The following is a 19,775-nucleotide window of genomic DNA, read 5'->3' as shown; positions in this document are numbered from 1 at the left end:
AAAAAAACAAAAAAAACAAAAATAATGTTTGATTAGTAGAAAATTTTCACTATTTTGGTTTTTTAGTTATACGTCCCGTTAAAAATATTCTAGAAAATATATCGTCAGTTAAATCAGCATTTGTCGTAACTTCCTTTTGACAACTTTTCAGGAGACGAAATTTTCAGTTCAATATTATTTTTCTTAAAAATGAGCCCCGAATGCGATATTTTTGAGTCAAAATAATAAAAATGGCACTAATAAACTGTAAGTTAACTCGAGAAAATCTTTATAAAATTATTTAAAAGCTGCAATATTGAGAAATATGTTAGAAGAAACACAATAATATTTTGTCGTAACTTCCATCGTTTATAAAGCCGTAACTTACAATGTATGGAGATTCTGGAAGTTACGACAATTTTCAAAAATGCATTATATCAATTTGAATTATTCTAGTGATAATAAGCGCCTTTATTTGACTAAATTAGTCAATAATACTGTTATCCCTGTCCCTAAAAGCTTTTATTTCATAAGTTTTATTGAATAAATTTTGTGCGCCACGTCGCTTGTTTTGTTTTGAATTAATGACAGATAGGTAGGGATTTTTTCTCACTTTTTTCTCGCAAATATTGAATTAAAATGATTTCATGTTACACTATTCGCACTGTCTTTCGATATTTGGAAGAGTTTATAAACGTTTTATTAAGAAATATTGCAATTTTGCTGCAAATTACAAGCCACGCAAGTGAGCAAAAGAAGTTACGGCAAATGCTGATTATTAAAAATTTTGTATGGAAATTTGACGTAACTTCCCCAAAAATAGAAGTCACGACAAATTCTGATAAATTTTTCTTAATTAAGGGCACTTACGATAATTTTTGTTTAAAATAATTTTTATTGGGCTTATAACAGTTTCTTTTTCACAAGTGCGTTTAATAAACAAAATTACGCTGATTCCAAATATGTATATATCTCAAAATCGCAAAAATGAAGTTACGATAAATGCTGATTTAACTGACGATTTGTTTTTTTTAGTTATACGTTCCGTTCGTTAAAATGTTCAAATAGAAAAAATAATGTAAAAATTATGAAAACTTCAAGTGTAATTTACCAAGTTATAGGGTGAATTGTGTAAAAGTGGACACTCAAGAAAAAGTTCAATTTAAAATGCATTTTCAATCCGAATAGATATTTATTTTTTTCATTTATATTGTATCATGAGATTCCTCGTGAAATACTCTAACAGAATCTTAACACCTTTTATTCGAAATTTCAACCAATTAATTAGAATATTCAATCAAATTAGAAAAAACACATTTTGAAAAGATGGACAAAAACTTTTGGAAAGATGAACATAGTGATATTAATGACAAAATATTATTCAAAATATGTAGAAAATCAATTGTTGGGGGTTTTAAATTAAATCACTTTTCTCTCCATTTTAACTATAATATTTCACAAATACTTTTTATTCATCTTTTAAATGGATGTAATGTATGTCCTTCGATTTTCACTGCGGACTTAATAATATTTCACAAATTATGCCGAAAAATCAAGCAAAACACTTTGACATTTTCCTAAGAAATAGAGAAAATGACAACTACCGTGTGAAAGTTATGAATATCACGCATTCAATATCTCTTGAATTCTTTTTACAAGTCATCCTTTGATAGTTTTATAACGACTTTTACATTTTTAACTTCTCAAAATCACAAAAATTAGGTTTAATAGACTTTTTTATCGAAAATTGAAATATTTAATTGATTTATTATCAAGTTTTAGGGAGGTGTCCCACATTCCACACTGCTTGGTCTCACTTTCCAAACTGTCTCGCTTTCAGTTAAAAAAATCGATAAAAGAGAAATTTTTAAATATTACAAAATTAAATAAAAATGCTTTATTTTATCTAAAATTAAATTATCCTTTTAAAACCACATTTTTTGCTATTTTTTTTTAATATTTCCCCTAGGCTTTTTTAATAAAATTTATTTTAATGAAATGAGAAGTCTATTGACTGTGAGTAACTCTGAATTATTTACAATAGACTCTCGCTAATTCGCCTATTTTAAAATCTGCCTACTTTTTAATTCGGGCGACAGTTACATTTGAAAAAGGTTTGATTATGAATAACAAATGAAGTAAATATAATTAAATTTGCCATGGTTTGTCTTAGTTTTAATATCATTATTATTAAGAGATTTTCATAAAATTTGCAATGTATACGAGTATGCAAATTCAATATGTGTATGTGTATTCAGATGAATAAAAAATCGCTGAATTTCAAAAAGTTTGTTGCCCGAATTTCCCTCCAATTCGGGTGACATTTTGGTCGCAAATGCCCGAATTTGAGAGAATCTACTGTATATCGATCTTTTGCAGCACTTGGGATCATAATAGATATAATTGGTACAAGCCTCTTCTAATAGAGTCTGTAGGTTTACTATGTACCTCCGCCGGATAGAGTGTTATTTTGATGCTTGCTTGTCTGTTTCGTAAATCTGAATTTTTTTATACATTCCTTATCTGATTTTTTGTATTCATAAGATTTTTTTCTTACAAAGTGATAAATAGTAATTTTACTAGCGCACTGATCAATCTTCCCTCATGATCGAGTACATATTTTTATTTCACTATTTTACTATCTTATTACCTTGTTATGGCAAACGGCAATATTTCGCTAAATTTACAATCTTGCTTTTCTTTCGTGTATTAAAAAGTAATATTAAATAAAAAAAAATAATTTGACATTGATGTATCAAGGTTTTATTCAAAAATATTGTAAAAAGTTATTCTAATATACAATTTTTGAAGTGATTAATGCAGAATGGCAAGAGTTAGTGGAATATCCAAGAAGGAAAAATTGTTTTAGAATGACCTATTTAATTGCAAAAATGGCAAAATAAAATAAATAAAAGGAAAAATTTAGAAAATAATCCTAAAATCAACCAAAAAGTATAGTGCCTTACAGTGTAATCCGGACGATTTCTCGACGGTTACATATAAAACAATTTTGAGGTTATGTAAGCATGTCTGTTCACCAATGAAAATGAATTATCTTGTCATGTTTTTGTTTAATAAATGTAGTTATAATAGCATAAAATTCTCTAAGTATGTCTTTTTAATCTTCTTTCAAAGTTTAATACTAATTCTACAAAAAAAAACTTGAATTACAGTGCCCGCTCTCTAATCTGGATCGCCGTAATTCGGACGAGTTATCGACGGTTACAATTAAAATAATTTTGAGGTCATGTATGCATGTGTGTTCAGCAATGAAAATGAATTATCCTGTGATGTTTTTGTTTAATAAATGAGATATAATAGCATAGAATAATAGCATAGAACTCTAATTATGTCTTTTTAATCTTTTTTAAAACTTTTATTATAATTCTACAGAAAAACTTGTGTTATGGCCTCTACACATTGGGAGAAATTTTTGTCAAAAATTGCTTTTTTGAAGGAAATTCCCTGCACCGTTGTAGGGGGAAACGTCAAATTTCTGTCAAAAACGCAATTTTTGACAAAAATTGCTCCCAATGTGTAGACGCCTTTATAGGGTAAAATGGGGTAATTTTGAACCATTTACAATTTGGAACATTTGAGATTTTGTCACTGTTTTAGAGATTCAAAAGAAAGAAATCTGTTCCTTTTCTTCTTAACCGTGTAAACAGACGGAATTTCCACGGGAATTCCCACGAGCGAATGGTAAATTTGCTATACAGGCGCCCTCTGCAAAAGTGCACGAAACTGCCCGAATGTCTTGAAATATTTTGAATTTCAAATGGAAATTTTCCGTTGGAGGGTGAAATATTCAATTTTCTAAAATGGGAAAAAGCTATCTCGCTCGAGATAGCTTTTTGCTTCCGGAGAATTCCGAAAATTTAATTTGGAGTGTTTTTAACACTTGGAAGGACCCTAGTGGCAGCCGCTGCCAATTTAATTTTCAATTTCATTCTTTATAATGAAGAATATATCATTTCGCCTGAAGGCCTGATTGAATGCACGCAGAATTTATCTGGCTATTTTTTCGTTATAAAATTTTTAATAAAAATTAAATATTAATGTAAATATATTGCAAAAACAAAAAACTGCACTCAGAAGGACCAAGTGGCAGTTGCTGCCATATGCATTTTATATGGGAGTTTGACGTTCTGCAGATGTAATTTTCTTGATTGTTAGTGTATAAAAGCCTTAAAAGAACAAATTGAAAGTGTTTTTGCAAATTATTGAGAAGAATTATGGGAAATATTGAATTGGGAAATATGTATGAAATATGAATAATTATGGGAATTATTCAATTTTTATCTTATTTACCAAAGCTCAAAATCCATTTTGTTAAGCGAAGTTAATAGAAAATAGTTAATAGTATTAACTATTGTTCATATGTAGAATTTTTGCTTTGAAAAATAAGAGAAAAATTGAAATATTCAAAGGCTGCTGCATCCAAAGGCACACCACTTTCCCTGACGCCATGATTCTGATAAAAATGAAAACATCGAATGGTTAAAAATCTTTAGATACAGTACCCAAGGAGATGAAAAACATTTTCTGGGTTCTTTTATCAAGACAATAGGAAACTGTGTCATCAGAGGAAGCAAATTCGTAGTACTGAAAAATCTACGAATACGCACCGTAAGTACGGGTGCTTTGAACCCCTCGTGTTCGTAAGCTTTTCTTTAATTCTAATGTTTAAGAACGGTTCTCACCGATCGGACATGGTAGATTAGATCGGTAAAGACCATCCCTAAGTTCTAGAAGCAAAGAAAAGCTTACGAACAGGATGGAGTCAATGTCACCTGCATTTACGGTATGTTGAAGCTGGCAAATGAGGGTCACCCAGGTGAAACGACAATGACAAGGAGACTGAGAGACCGAGTCTGGTAGCCCAGCATAGATCTAGATGTAGTGAAGATGGGCAGTCATATAAAGGTTGTTGATTTGTGTCGGTTCCAAACAAACCCGAGCCCATGCAAAGAAGAGAACTACCACTTGGTTCCTGGATCGACTTAGCCATCGACTTCTTAGGACCTTTGCGGACCCTTACCTTCAGGAGAATATTTTTTGGTATAAAAAGGTCAAGGAGATGAACTCCCTCCGGATGCGTCAGGGGGTGCAATCCTTTCAGGACAGGAAAACACAAAATTCTTTTCCAAAGCTTTCGACGCTTCAACGCGTCTTCCTCAGTGGTCAAATCTGTGATTTGTCTTTGAAATTTTGTTCGCATTCGCATCTGAGTGCCAACTCAATCAATGTCCAAGGAGTACCCGCGACGAATTCCCGATTTTCCCTGTAAATCCTCATTTGGAGTAGTAGACAGACAGTGCGAACAAAATTTCAGAGACAAATCACAGATTTGACCACTGAGGAAGACGCGTTGAAGCGTCGAAAGCTTTGGCAAAGAATTTTGTGTTTTCCTGGTCCTGAAAGGATTGCACCCCCTGACGCATCCGGAGGGAGTTCATCTCCTTGACCTTCTTATACGAATTGCCGTCAGTAATCTACCGAATATTTTTTGGTAGCTATCGACTATTTCAATCGTTACTATAAATCGAAATTACCAACAAAATCATTGCAAGAGAGACAATTTTGCGACTAGACAGGATTTTTACAAGGCTTGGGTATCCAGGCACAATAACTCTTGATAACACAAAGCAGTTTAATGAATTAGAGGAATACTGTAATGCCCTAGAAACACTTACGAGCTAAGCCGAGAGACGGCTTAACGTAATTAAAATCAAAATAATGATTTTACTAAATTCTCATCAGTTTCTCACTAAATAAGCAATTTCTCGGCTTAAGCCGAGAGATGGCTTAGTCAGAAACTAATGAAAATGTAATCTGATCATGATTTTGATCATAATTACTTTGAGCCGTCTCTCGGCTTAAGTCGTAAATGTGTCAAGGTCATAAGGAAAAAGGAATCTTCCTCAACGACACCATTCCCTACTGGCCCCAACAAAATGGAGAAGTGGAGAAGGCAGAACAGATCACTTCTTAAAAGAATTCAAATCAACCACAATCTTGATCGCGATTGGAGGTAAGATCTGCAAGACTACCTACTGATGTACTACACAACTCCACATAGCAATGTAGGGAAAACGTCCACAAAGCTGTGTTATGGTCGAACGATAAGAGGAAAAATACCATCGCTAGGGGACATCGAGACTTTTCCACCCCAGCACAGATTATCGCAATGGAGACAAATCTAAAAAAGAAAAGGAGAGATAGAGGACGCCAGATGTGAGGCAAAAACATCGAAAATAGACGTAGGAGTTATGGTGTTGACGCGAAACCTCCAACAAGGGTAAACTTCAAACTGTCTTCTGGAAAACTTAGTATAAGGTGTAAATCAGAGGCAGCTGTTCTTATCCAGGACTTGGAGACTGGGAAACAGTTGGAGAGAAATATAGCTGATCTGAAGAAGGTTACAGCAATGCAGACAGAGAACCCTTAACATCGAAGCCAACGTGATTTTTTGCAAGGAGCCTTTCTTGTATTTTGAAATTAATGATAAAAAGGAGAGATGTGGTAGACAACATATGCCCAGAAGATATGCCCAGAATACCACAGTGCCATTTCGTCGACCGTCTGTGGATGTCAGATGTCAGATGTTCGTGGTGAAGGAAAAAATTCTAAAAGTAATTTGCGAGTTTTCATTTAGCGCTGGTAAATACCACAAAGGTTAACCTTTTATTTAATTGATAATGAACCAAAAGAAGAATCAAGTAAGAAGTTCTTTGCTGTCCTAATTTAAACTTGGCTGAAGAGTGAAGATATTGGAAAAGGTGTATGGCGGCTATAATTAACCCTGTGAGCGACATTACTGGTTTCCCAATATCCAGAAAGGCAATATAGATCTTAAAGATAAGAAAAGGAGTGGTAGATGATCGAATGACACAACTATTATGCCTTAGACACACTTACGACTAAAGTTCAGAGACGACTAAGCTAGTTTATAGCCAAGTCAGTTCCTGAAAACAAAACATAACTTTCCTGAGTTTTTATGCAGATATTTCTACTGAAATGCACTAATACTCCTCTGAAAATGAAACTATTTATAATATCATGTCTCAGTACACGTCCAATAATTATTGTTAATTGCAATTATTTGTGAGGTGGAAGCTAACTCGCGACTTAAGCCAATTTAGGTAATTCTAGTGAATAATTCTTGTTGTTATACGTGAATTGTGAAGTAAATTTAAAAGTAGTTTCATTCCCAATGTACTACTAGTGCATTTCAGTAGAAATATCTGCATAAAAACCATAAAAACTCAGGAAAGTTATTTTTTGTGGATACCAGTGAATGCTAAGCCTCATTTGTAGTGTGTCAGGAACTGACTTGGCTATGAACTAGCTTAGTCATCTCTGGACTTTAGTCGTAAGTGTGTCTAGGGCATTACATCCGTCCTGGAAGAGAATCCCAGAACTTCTACAAAAGATCTTGCATTAGAGCTCAACGTGAGACGTAGAAACACATCATATGAGAACCGTTGAGGTCGGAGGTACGGGGTAGCTCACTCAAAAAAAGCAGATTTATCCCAAGCCTTGGACCAAGCCTTCCTCAGTGGTTAAATCTTAAGATTTAAACTGCCTTTAAAATAACTTAATATGTTTGGTGGTAGTATTTCTTAAACAAAACCCTTGGGCTTCTGTGTGATAAATGAAATTCTCACAAAGGCAATTTTAATGTTTGACCACAGAGGAAGGCTTGGAGTCCAAGCCGAAAGCTTTGGGGAAAATTTACTTTTTCTGAGCTACCCCACATCTCCAAGGCTCACCGGTTCTTATACGTTAAAAGTATTCGTCAGCACTCATTAGGAATGTAGGGGAAAGTGCTCTCCATTCGAATGTTCATGCCTTCGAATAATGTGAATTTCTTTTGTTTTTCATAAGAGATTTACACTAAATAATCACGGAATTATCAACAATTGATGACAAGCCAACTTTAATGGAAACGGGTAAGTGTCGTAGAAAAACTAAAAGAAAATTCACGTTATTCGAAGGCATGAACGTTCGAAGGGAGCGTACTTTCCCCTAATTACATTTCGACATTTGAGAAATGTGGGCTACATGTATTAAAGCTGGGCCTCTGGATACTCCATGCGTTTAGAATACTCATTGGCATTGGAGACGAAAAAATGGGTGCTATACGCCAATGTAACTCAAAAGAGGACTTGGAAGCTACGCTTTGAAATAGCTGATCAAGTCAGTAAACCAAGCTTAACACCACTGAGAGGGCTTATATCCATTTGGTGGGATCATGAAGGAGTAATTTACTTCGAAATCTTACCACAGACACACGGACATATAACTGACTCAGACGGGTACTGGTTAAAATCCCGAAGGCTGAAATCCCGCAGCTACTCTCACGATTGCACCCCCGCTTGCTGGAAGCAAGGCAAAGAGAAATTTTCTGTGTTTTGGGAAATTATTCCACAGACTATCATCTGGTCTGGATAATTGCGGACTCTTTCAGGATTTTGACCATATGGGATTTTGGCTTTCGGGATTTTGGCTGCCACCGACTCAGACCTATACTGTCAGTAGTTTGATTGTTTGTAGAGCAGAGGCGTGCAAGAACCGTTGAAACCGAATAAACGTCAAAAGAAACATGTACGTCAATGGTCAAAACGCTACTATAACAAACTTATTTTGACGTTAATTCGGTTTCAACGGTTTTTGCCCACCTTTGTTGTAGAGGGACATTGCATAAAACAAAGGAACAACCTCATGAACAGGAAAGGTGTAATATTTCATCACAACTCCACATCTCAAAACAAACCAAAGCAAAGCTAATATGAGATGCAGTGGAAAATAACTAAAGCATCCGTTAAACTCACCAGATTTAGCATCAACCTAATTACCTCTTCAGGGTACTGCAAAATAGCGATTTATACACAGAAATAAGTATTTTGTAAATGTTCGTTAATCGTGCTCGTTAATTTTTCATTGACGGTCATTTTTTGCCGATTGTCTGTAATGTTTTGCTAATGTTTGCGCAATGTACAGACATTTACGAACATTTTTATCATTTGTTCGTAATTTTTTGTCAAAGAAACAAAAAATTACGAAGAAACAGCAAAATTTCACGAAACATTTGAAGTTTTCATTATCCGCCATTTTGAAATGTCATACAGCGTCAGATTCTGAAGAAGGAGTTGTGTTCAGTGAATTAGACAGTTTTTGTAAAGATTTGGTTTTAAGGAGCTTCCTGGTTGAGTGAAAATGTGAGGAAATATTGTCCACTTTACAAGGTGAATGAGTTTGTGTTATTTAATTAAGAGGAGTATCCTAACATTAAGGTTTTTTCCTTTCAGAAGCCGGCATAACCTTCAAATTACTCTCGCAGCTCACAGAAAGCGACATTGATGATCTTCTTCCCGTTGGGGGCCTCCGACTGACCTTCAGGAGGAAGTGGAGAGAATGGAAAGGGCTTGATCAGCTCCAAGAGAAACCATCTTCTCCAGTGCCGTTCTGCTCTACAGGGAGCTGAAGTGGGATTCAATTCCAAGAAGTTTTGGAGTGCCCGAAAGGACAAAATCTTAAACATATTTACGAGAAACAGGGTGTCTTCTCAAACAGCATCAAGATCAGCTCATAGCACTCGCGGTTGAGTTTTCCAGAAAGAATAATATTTTGCTTTAATGCAAAATATTGGAACAGCGTTTCGGATGAAATTATAGAGCAATTACAATACTGCGTAAAAAGGACATAGCCAGGTGCGAAACAGATTTTGAGGTGTAGCAATATTATATTCGTAAATGTTCTTAAACACACAGGAAAATGTTCGTAAAATTTTGTCATTTGTTCGTAACAAATACGAACAAATGAACAAGATTTTACGAATATTTTCCTGTGTGTTTACGAACATTTACGAACAAATGTTTGTAAAAGTACAAAAAATGTTCGTCAAATGATCATTTTACGAACAATGTTTGTGAAAAAAGTACAAAATTTTACGAACTTGTTTGTGGATTATACGATTCACGAGCATTTCGTAAGTTCTCCATAGGATTCCACAAACATTTACGAACTATTTTACAAAATTTTTTTTCTGTGTATTAAAGATAAAAGTTGAGCTGTTTTCCACCCAAAAATTAGCTCACCCGCAAAAGGTGAAAGACGATATGGAAAAATATAACAATTCATCAGGAATTTTTCATAAATAGGAAAAATTAAGTTAATGTGTCACCAAAAATACAACAAAAATTATTTAGAGAATATCGAAATTGAAGTGGGAAAATTACACAGTAAAAAATAATTACTACGATTATCGCGTGTAATGGGAGTAAATCGATTATCGTAGTAGTTTTCGCTGAATATCTCTAGTTGAATTTAACCCGCTGAATTTTTTTTAAGTTGAAAATTTTTAGTTTAATATTTCTAAAGAAAAAGCTATCTCGAGCGAGATAGCTTTTTTCCATTTTAGAAAATTGAATATTTCACCCTCCAACGGAAAATTTCCATTTGAAATTCAAAATATTTCAAGACATTCGGGCAGTTTCGTGCACTTTTGCAGAGGGCGCTAGTATAGCAAATTTACCATTTGCTCGTGGGAATTCCCGTGGAAATTCCGTCTGTTTACACGGTAAACGTCTTTTTCTTCTATTTTGTGGTCTTTGTTTTCTCTTTGTTCATCTGAAACAGTGAGAAAAGCTCAAGTGTCCGAAATTGTAAATGGTTCCAAATTACCTAATACCCTATTTACGAGACGTTAAACAAATTCAAAAAACCATCCGGATAACGAAGCGGACATCTGTCATATTGTTTCCCAATCATCCGGATTACAAAATCGGGCACTGTATTCGCTTTGCGTATGTATATTGTCGTATGTATTGCGTATGGAGACTTTACATTCCAGCTCGTCAGCTGGGTTAGTACTAAAAACTCAGTTGACAGCCGCGTGTTGTTTTTCCGCTGTTTACGAAATTTAGGTTTTTAGAGTTTTTCGTGGTTTTCTTGTGTTTTTCGACAATATTTTACAGCAAAATGTCATCAGATAACGAGGGCAGTGTCAATGATGCCCACAATAGTTCAGATGATGATGCATCGCGTTCGCCAAAACTGCAGATCGATGGAAATGCCTCCGATGACAATAAGTCAGATAAATCAGGAAATGATTCTCCCAGGAGTTCTAGGTCAGGAGGAGGTTCCCCAAGGTCAGCAGGTGAAAGTCCACGTTCTGGTGGTGGTTCTCCACAATCTCAGCACTCAGGCGGAGACAGTCCGAAATCTGGCAGTAAGTCTCCCAGATCAGGAACTAAATCTCCGGGCTCTGGAAGAGATTCGTCACGGTCTAGATCTAGATCAAGATCAAGATCGCCACTATCAGGGCCAGGATCACCACAGTCTGGAAAGATTTCTCCGAGATCTGGGAGAAGTTCAGTGAGATCCAGAAGGAGTTCTGCGGGCTCTAGGGGAAGCTCACCGAGGTCTGGGTCTGGAAAAAGTTCTCTTAGGTCTGGAAAAAGTTCTCCTAGGTCTGGAAGAAGCTCTCCGAGATCTGGAAGAAGCTCTCCGAGATCTGGAAAGAGTTCTCCGAGATCTGGAAAAAGTTCCCCAGGATCTGGAAAGAGCTCTCCGAGATCTGGTAAAAGCTCTCCGAGATCCCGAAGTGGATCTCCTGGCAAGAAGTCAGGATCACAAACGCCAGAGAGAGCGCGTTCTCGTACTCCATTGTCGGATGAGGAGACAATTGTGAAGAATCGCAAAAAGGCTTCAGCTCTTATTGATTCAGACAGCGAAGAAGAGGAAGCTCCTAAGCAGTCAGAGGCTCCGGAAGTGTCTGCCAATAAGTTGTTTGGGGACGCTGATGACATCAGTTCCGACGACGCCAGCAAATCAGATGGCGAGGAGAAGCGATCTGAAAGGGAGAAATCTCCAAGTCCAGAAAATGAGGAGCGTCAGTTTATCCGGTCAGAAGATGAGGGAGAAAAGAGTGAGCAAGAAGAGGGAGAGAAGGAGGCTACTCAGGAGCCAGAGCCAGTAAATGAGACGCGTATTGATGTTGAAATACCAAGGATTGTTTCGGATCTCGGTAGAGATATTCACTTTGTCATCCTGCCCAATTTCCTCTCAGTGGAGACGCGTCCCTTCGATCCAGACACCTATGAAGATGAAATTGACGAAGAAGAGACACTCGATGAGGAGGGTAGACAGAGAATTAAGCTGAAAGTGAGCAATACCATTAGATGGATGGAGACTTTTGACAAAGATGGTACCAAGAAGATGGATTCCAATGCAAGAGTCGTCAAGTGGTCTGACGGAAGCATGAGCCTGCATCTGGGCAATGAAATCTTCGATGTGTACAAACAGCCTCTGCAGGGTGATCACAACCATTTGTTCATTCGTCAAGGAACTGGTCTTCAGGGCCAAGCTGTCTTCCGTACAAAGCTCACCTTCCGTCCTCATTCCACGGAATCCTTCACGCACAAGAAGATGACCATGTCATTGGCAGATCGACTGCAGAAGACCAGTGGAATCAAGATTCTCTCGCAAGTGGGTCCAGATCCGGACCAGGACAGACAGTATTTCTTGAAGAAGGAAGAAGAGAAACTGCGTCAGGCGCTGAGGCAAAAACAGCATCAGACTAAGCCCAAGAGAAGCAGGGATTCTGGAAATCTGGCCAGCATGTCCTACAGGGATCATGATGAAGGATCTGAAGATGAGGGAGCAATTTCCCTTGCGGCTATCAAGAACAAGTATAAAAAGGGAAAAGCACCACTTGAGAAAGGTAAGCCCGGCTGAACATGCGATGCAATTACTATTTTATTTATTCGTGTAAGTAATGTGATTATATATCGTCAATCCGCTATTTTAATGGCACTTTTAGTAAGTGTTTTGAGATATAGAAGTCCTCAAACACTAAATTATTGTTTTTCATAAATTAATAATATTTAATTGGAACTTTTTAACATAAAATTTAACGTAATTTTCTCTTTTAAAGTAATTGTTTTCCGTTTTTCTAATTCTAAAGAATCACTATATTGCAATTTAATAACATATTGAGATATAGAAATGTTATTTACTGAAGTTTTTTTTTTTTTTAACTTTTCCCACTTATTTTCGTATTCATGTGTAAATAAATTTAAGTTAGATTTTTTAGAAATGCGACGCATGTAATATTTTTTTTTTGTTTCCCCCCTTACCTGTCCCCCCTTACCAAGGTCTTAGGCCTTTAGGCATATTTTGACCAGTATCCTGTGTAAAAAATCCTTTAAAAACCAAAAACGCCAACAAAAATATATACCAAAATCATCAATCTATAAAATTAAAATATCTCCCAAATACTGAGGAAAAACAATAAATATTTAAGACGGGAACCTTACACATTAATGGCCGTACTGACGCATGTAATATGCGAAATGCCATTCTTTCACTAATCTTTAAAAGAAAAGATTGAAAGTATCACTTATACAACTAGCAAGCGCATGAAAAATTAAAAATTACGAAAAATCTTCAGTACAAACTTTCCGAGATAAAACTGGATTCTGAAGGTGCACAAAATTCTCTATCTCGGTAATACTCGAAAAATCCTCAAAATGTCATTAAAATAGCGAAATTGTGATATAATAAAACCCAAAGCCTTTTACAACTTTCCCCTACAATAGGACTGGTAGGGTAGAGTCAGCCCTTTTCGCCATGTAAGCACTTTTTCGCCACCTAATATAAAACAACTAATTTAAGGTATTTAAGAATAAGTAGCATTTCAACACTCATAATATGTTCTGTTCTAATATCCCAATACGTTATTACGTCTCTTAGTTAATTGAAATGCGTTTTAAAACAGGTGGCGAAAAGTACTCTCTCGAGACGTATCCTAGATATATAGATAGATATTGCTTCAAAGTATCTTTATACAAAAATTCATTTTAGTCTGACAAAAATATCACACCTTACGAGGCCCCTAAAGCTTAATGGTGGCGAAAGGTACTGACTCTACCCTAAAAAGTTCCACCCGTTTTAATGGATCATGATATCTTTTATCATTAAGGGTAATGTTAGACAATTTCCACGGTTCAGAATTATAAAACGAATAAGTCACGAATGGCCAACCTTTCCTTCCTGGAAACAACGATAAGAAAATTTTATTTGCAAAAATATTCTCATAATGTTCATTGTTTCTAAAGTATTCGGTCAAAAACAAGCTATATGGGCAGCAGCTCCCAGAAATACCTTCAAATATTAGAACAATTTTTTCTGTAAAATTGTGATCACAATTTAACAAACGTAACAAAAGGTGCTCAGATGCACGTTCACAAATATGATCTTTCTTACACTCAATCATAATCTAGATGGAGTTTATAAATACACAGCGAAAGGCTTTCGGGTTTCGCACAAACTCTGGTTTAGAACATTTCATATTTTCTCATATTCCTTTAATGAATCTGACCTAATTTCTTCAGGAAACGTGTGACCTAAAAATAGAAGTCAGGTTCATTAAAGCAATATGGGAAAATAAGTGTTCGTACCCAAAGTGTATGCGAAGCCTGAGAGCCTTCCATTATTGTTATTTTTGATTTTTTTTTAACTTGATTCAACGAATTCTGATTTTTTAGATATGCTTGATTCTTGTATCCATTGAAAATGTGATTTTATAGGTTCTTAGGGCATTTTTTGACTTAAATTTTGTTTGACATTATAAAGCGTAGAATATAAAATCGTTTATGTAATCATGAAACCAATCTAAAAATTACAAATTTGCTATTTTAGCATATGAGAAGATATTGGAAAACAACCATGAGATTTTTTTTGTTTATGACTAATCCTTCGTGAGCGATTTCTCGATACGACTTACCAATCAATGGAGAGTTGATGGAGAGTCGATTCTGTTGACTTTCCTCTTTGATAGGCATATTGCATAGAATTTAACGGATCCTTCACAAGAATCCTATTCCTAATATATCTATCACAGAGTTTCTCCAGGGTTTTTTTTTTAAGCAAGAACGATGTCAGACTAATAGGTCTGAAGGATTTAGGGTCCTCGTAATTGCTTTTACCTGGTTTTGGAATAAATACTACTCGCGCTCGCCTCCAAGTATGCGGTACATACCCGATGGCAAAACACGCCCTAAAAAGCTGCTGATTGCCCCATGTCACACTTTCAGATGTGACAATCTCAGAAGCCTTTCCCCAATCACGTTGGTTCCCCGAATATAGCTCAGGTCGTATAGGTGCTGGTTCCGTATTATCGATCTGACAGTTCGGAAAGTGTGTTTCAAGCAGCAGACGCGTGACTTGATCCGCAGAATCTGTGTGGATTCCTCTGGACGCTCTCAACACGCCTAGCCGCTCTGAGGGATCCTTGGATAGAACCCTCAGAATTCCCTCCAATTCTCCCTTTTCCATTTTCTCAATGCTTTTTTATATTCCCTTTTACGAGCGGTCGCTTCTTCCCAGTCGCGATCCAGCATTGTATTTTGGGCTCTGTTAACAGATTTTCTTGTTCTCTGTTTTAATAGGCAGAATTCCCTAGGCAAAGGTTTACCTTTATTGTTCTATCTATCTAATCCCACGTGAGTGTAGATCCTTCGGAAGACCGGTCCTTGTCTTTATCCGTGTCTGCGATCTGGAATCTATTTAACAAATTTTATTGAATCTTATATTTGACGGATATTTTGTAAAAATTTTCAGGTGGCGCTGCTGGAATTTATTCGTCGGACGAGGATGACTCTGATTTTGAAGCGCGACCCAAGAAGAGCAACAAGAGTAAGGCTGCTCTCAAGGATTCAGACGAAAGTGACTCTGATAATGGTGGGAATCAAGCTGAGGAGGAAGAAGATAAGGACGACGATGAAGAAGATGATGACAGCAAAAATGAAGATGATTAGACTGTTTTTTCTCTATTTCAACAATAAATATCACGCTATTTCCAAAAAAAAAACTATCGAATTTCTACACTGAACTTCTCAACAAGAGTTTTTCCTATTTTTTCGTGAATATCGTTGACTTCTGCTTGCGTTAGAGTTTTCTCCATGTGTCTGTAGATTATTCGGAAACAGAGACTTGTCCTTCCTGTTTTAGGATGTGTGAATTGGTCATGAAGATGAACTTGTTCAACCATATCTCCGCCAACACTTCTCACTTCGTCATACAAATCATTGCTGTCAAAGGAGTCCGGGCTGGAAGTGCCCGGCAGCCAGAAGGATAAGTCATTTGAGCATTGAGGATAAAGTGAAACTGGTTTGTAGATCTTCCCCGGAGGCATATCATTGTGAAATTGGTTCAAGAAACCAGAATCACGACTCCAAAATAGACGAATATCAGGAATCTGGAAGAGTGCCATTGCTAGACGCTCTAGGCCTAATCCAAAAGCATATCCAATTGCATTTTCATGGCCACATCGTCTGAGAATCTCATGACGCATGATTCCACAGCCTAGAACCTCTAGCCATTCATCACGATGGAAGATTTCGAGCTCCCAGGAGGGATGAGTAAAGGGAAATGTTGTTGTTACCCAGCGATATTTAACTTTCTGGCCAAAAAGACTCTTGACAAGACCCACAAGGGTATCTTTTAGTTCCTGCTCAGTTAGCTTTACAGCTTCGAGGGTGTGATAAGACTGATGGGTGGATTCCTCCAGGGCAGGAGGATTTTCTTCCATAACTTGAAGATCAAGTTCTCCAAAGAGACTCTTTTTTGTGTGAATCCTCACAGCATCCAGCTGGTGGAAGACTGGATAGTGGGTGGAATTTATTTCATCTCGTCTGCAAGAGAAAATCTCATCACAAGAGCTGGCCAAAATATGCAAAAAAATCTTCGAAATATGCGACATAAAAATGCACGAAAAATCATAAAATATGTAGGAAAAATATGCATTTATTTAATTCATGTTTTAACCCAAAAAAGAGTGGTAGCACTTTGTAGCACATTGACATACAAACCTTTAACTATTGGAAATTTACTTTTCATTAGGATCTGTCTCCAGTAATCATTTCAAGTATTGTATTTCTCAAAAAGACTTTTTGAATTGCTTAGTAGTAGTATTCTTTAAAAATGCACTATTTCATTGCCTAAAGCAATATTTTTGAAAAATATACAAATTGAGAGCTGTGATAAATCGAACACGCAGTATGGCATTTTGTATTTATTTAAAATAAATTTAGTATCCTTTTATTTTGAACCAATAATAGATAAAGTTAAAACCAGTCGACGGATTGAATACGATTTAAAAAGAAATTAAACAATGTCTGTTAATTTGGAAAGTAGTTGAATACAACATTTAACAACAACAAATCTTATTTCAGTATTTGAAATTTAAAAATATGCTCTTTTAGTTTTTGTTCCTTTGTAAAATGAAACAAATGATATTTTACATTTTATGATGTTTTCATGATCAAAATCTTTCCCTGGTATAACAAAGTGATACTTAAAGCTATCTATAAATAAATGCAATTCTAGTACATTTGGGATTGATTTTAGAAATTATACGATTGTTTATAAAAATTTTTACAGAATCAAATCAAGAAACTTTCTGGATTGATTTTAGAAACTTAAGACTTAATTTTAGAGGCTTTGCAGGATTAATTATATCAACTTTTCCGGTTAGTTTTAGACACTAAACACCTAAGCTTAAATTTTGACAGATTGATTTAAGAAAACGTGCACACCTTAAGTATAAAATATACATCACATCCTAAGTGCCTCAGCATGAACGACCTAAGTTGTATGTAAAATAACACACGCAGCTCAATCACGAAATGGTTTAAAATGCGTTTAAAATTACGCACAGCTCAATCTTAAAACGGTTAAGAACGCGTTTAAGAACACGCACAGCTAAATCGTAAAACTGTTGGGATTGCGCTTAAAAACACGCACAGGTTAACCATAAAACGCTGAATATTGCGCTTAAAAAATACGCACAGCTCAATCGTAAAATGGATGAGATTGCGCTTAAAAATACGAACATCAGAATCATAAAACGGTTAAGAATCCGCTTAAAAACACGCAAAGCTCAATCATAAAACGGTAAAGATTTGAACTGTTGTATGATTGAGCAGTGCATGTTTTTAAGCGTATTCTTAGCCGTTTTAATATTCAGCTGTGCGTGTTTTAAGCTCAAACTTAACCGTTTTACGCGTGTGCTCGTGCTGTGTGTGTTTTTAAGCGCATTCTTAATCGTTTTACGATTAAGCTGTGTGTATTTTTAAGCGCAATCTTAAACGTTTTATGACTGTGCTGTGCGTGTTTTTAAGCGCGATCTTAACTGTTTTATGTTTAGGCTTTGCGTGTTTTAAGCGCATTCTTAATTGTTTTATGACTGTGCTGTGCGTATTTGTAAGCGCGATCAAAATCGTTTTATGATTAAGCTGTGCGTATTTCTAAGCATAATCTTAAGCTTTTTATGATTGAGCTATGCGTGTTTTTAAGCGTGATCTCAATTGTTTTATGATTGAGCTGTGCGAATTTTTACGCGCAATCTGAACGGTTTTATGACTGAGCTGTTCAGATTGCAAGCGCATTCCGAAAAACTGATCTAAGTATTTTTTATTCTTTTAGAGTATGATTTACAGAACATGTAATTAAACATTATTTCATCCTTATACAATAACCTCAATTCATTCCTTCTAATAATTTTTCAACGCCAAATGTAAAAAAAAACACCTGAAATTATTTTACAGATAGTATTTATGTTTAAAAAATGGAAATTAAAAAGCCTTTTGTAAAATTAGCGAAAAGTTCTATCTAGTAGATTAAAATATTTAGTAACACTAGTACACTTTTCAATCTCCTTTAGCAGCTTTTTAAAATATTTAAGGGTTAAATGGGCCTGCTCTCTCTGTTGAGTTCGAGCAGTAAAAATTGAATTAAGATGCAGACATAAAGTGCGCAAGACATTAGTTTTTACTAATTTTTCATTTTACAAGAAAAAAATTTCTTTTAAACAAAAGTCGGAAATATGCAAAAATGCAAATATGCAAATAAACATGAAATATGTCAAAATATGCATTTTGAAATAGGGTTTAATTTGAATCGCAAGAGCCTAATTCGTGAAGATAAAGGGTCAAATAGAGCCTTAGAACGCTTAATAAAAACATGCAAAATACATATTCTGGCCAGCTCTACTCATCACTAATCCAATCTCTTATTTATATAATTTTGGTAATGCATATGCATTTCCAACTGGGTTTACCTGTAGACATCTCCCACAACCAGAAAATTGTCCAATCCTGCAGTGATGAGCTCAGCTTGATGCACTGTAGTGTGAGCCCGCAACATGAACTCCCTGTTGAGGTAGTAGGATTGGGATTTCTCCCGACTTGGATGATCTTTGGGAATCAGAAGGCTATCAAAGTTCTGCTCAACACTTACAATTGGACTCAGAGAATCATGTGTACTGAACAGGGGATTGCCTTTAGAATTCCTGTACTTCTCCCCGAAGAATTTCACAATTCTCTGACGCACTATAGACAGTGGATGATGTTCCTGGACGTGAATTCGTCGCTCGAGGAACGACAGGATTCTTGGATTAACATTTGTCCACTGATCTGGTTGATACACGCGGCGATTAATCTCGAGAGTTGATTTTAAATTACCAATAGGTTTGGTAGAAAGAGTACGGATGATAATTCTGGGAAAAGTAGTGGAAATTCTAGGGATTTTTAGAAAATTCTTTGCACCCGGCATTGTTTACAATTTTTCTAATCGATTACGAAATATGGAATCGATGAGTTGGAGTTTCAGGTTCCCACCACTTTGGCGCTGGTGTTTTTATTCTTGGAATTTTGCAAAAGGAAAATCAAAGAAAATCAAAATGATGAGAATCACAAAATAAAAGTTATCGAATTTTAAGCTAAGTA

At 35.8% G+C, this 19,775-nt stretch overlaps 2 protein-coding genes across 2 annotated transcripts; one reads left to right on the top strand and one right to left on the bottom strand.

Moving 5' to 3' along the window:
* Positions 1 to 10,850: 10,850 nt before the first annotated feature.
* LOC129803171 (another transcription unit protein) lies at positions 10,851 to 15,859 on the top strand. The gene is made up of 2 exons (XM_055849542.1): positions 10,851 to 12,709; positions 15,610 to 15,859. Exons 1-2 carry the CDS (start codon positions 10,966 to 10,968, stop codon positions 15,804 to 15,806), a joined length of 1,941 nt encoding a protein of 646 aa, XP_055705517.1. The 5' UTR covers positions 10,851 to 10,965; the 3' UTR covers positions 15,807 to 15,859.
* LOC129803173 (probable phenylalanine--tRNA ligase, mitochondrial) lies at positions 15,794 to 19,699 on the bottom strand. Its single transcript, XM_055849545.1, has 2 exons — positions 19,109 to 19,699; positions 15,794 to 16,682 (listed from the first exon to the last, which is right to left on the bottom strand). Exons 1-2 carry the CDS (start codon positions 19,600 to 19,602, stop codon positions 15,860 to 15,862), a joined length of 1,317 nt encoding a protein of 438 aa, XP_055705520.1. The 5' UTR covers positions 19,603 to 19,699; the 3' UTR covers positions 15,794 to 15,859.
* Positions 19,700 to 19,775: the final 76 nt, after the last annotated feature.

This window comes from Phlebotomus papatasi, chromosome 2 (assembly GCF_024763615.1).
Source record: "Phlebotomus papatasi isolate M1 chromosome 2, Ppap_2.1, whole genome shotgun sequence".
NCBI lineage: Eukaryota > Metazoa > Arthropoda > Insecta > Diptera > Psychodidae > Phlebotomus > Phlebotomus papatasi.
The sequence above is the reverse complement of the archived record's forward strand: the minus strand, read 5'-3'. Positions and strand labels throughout refer to the sequence as shown.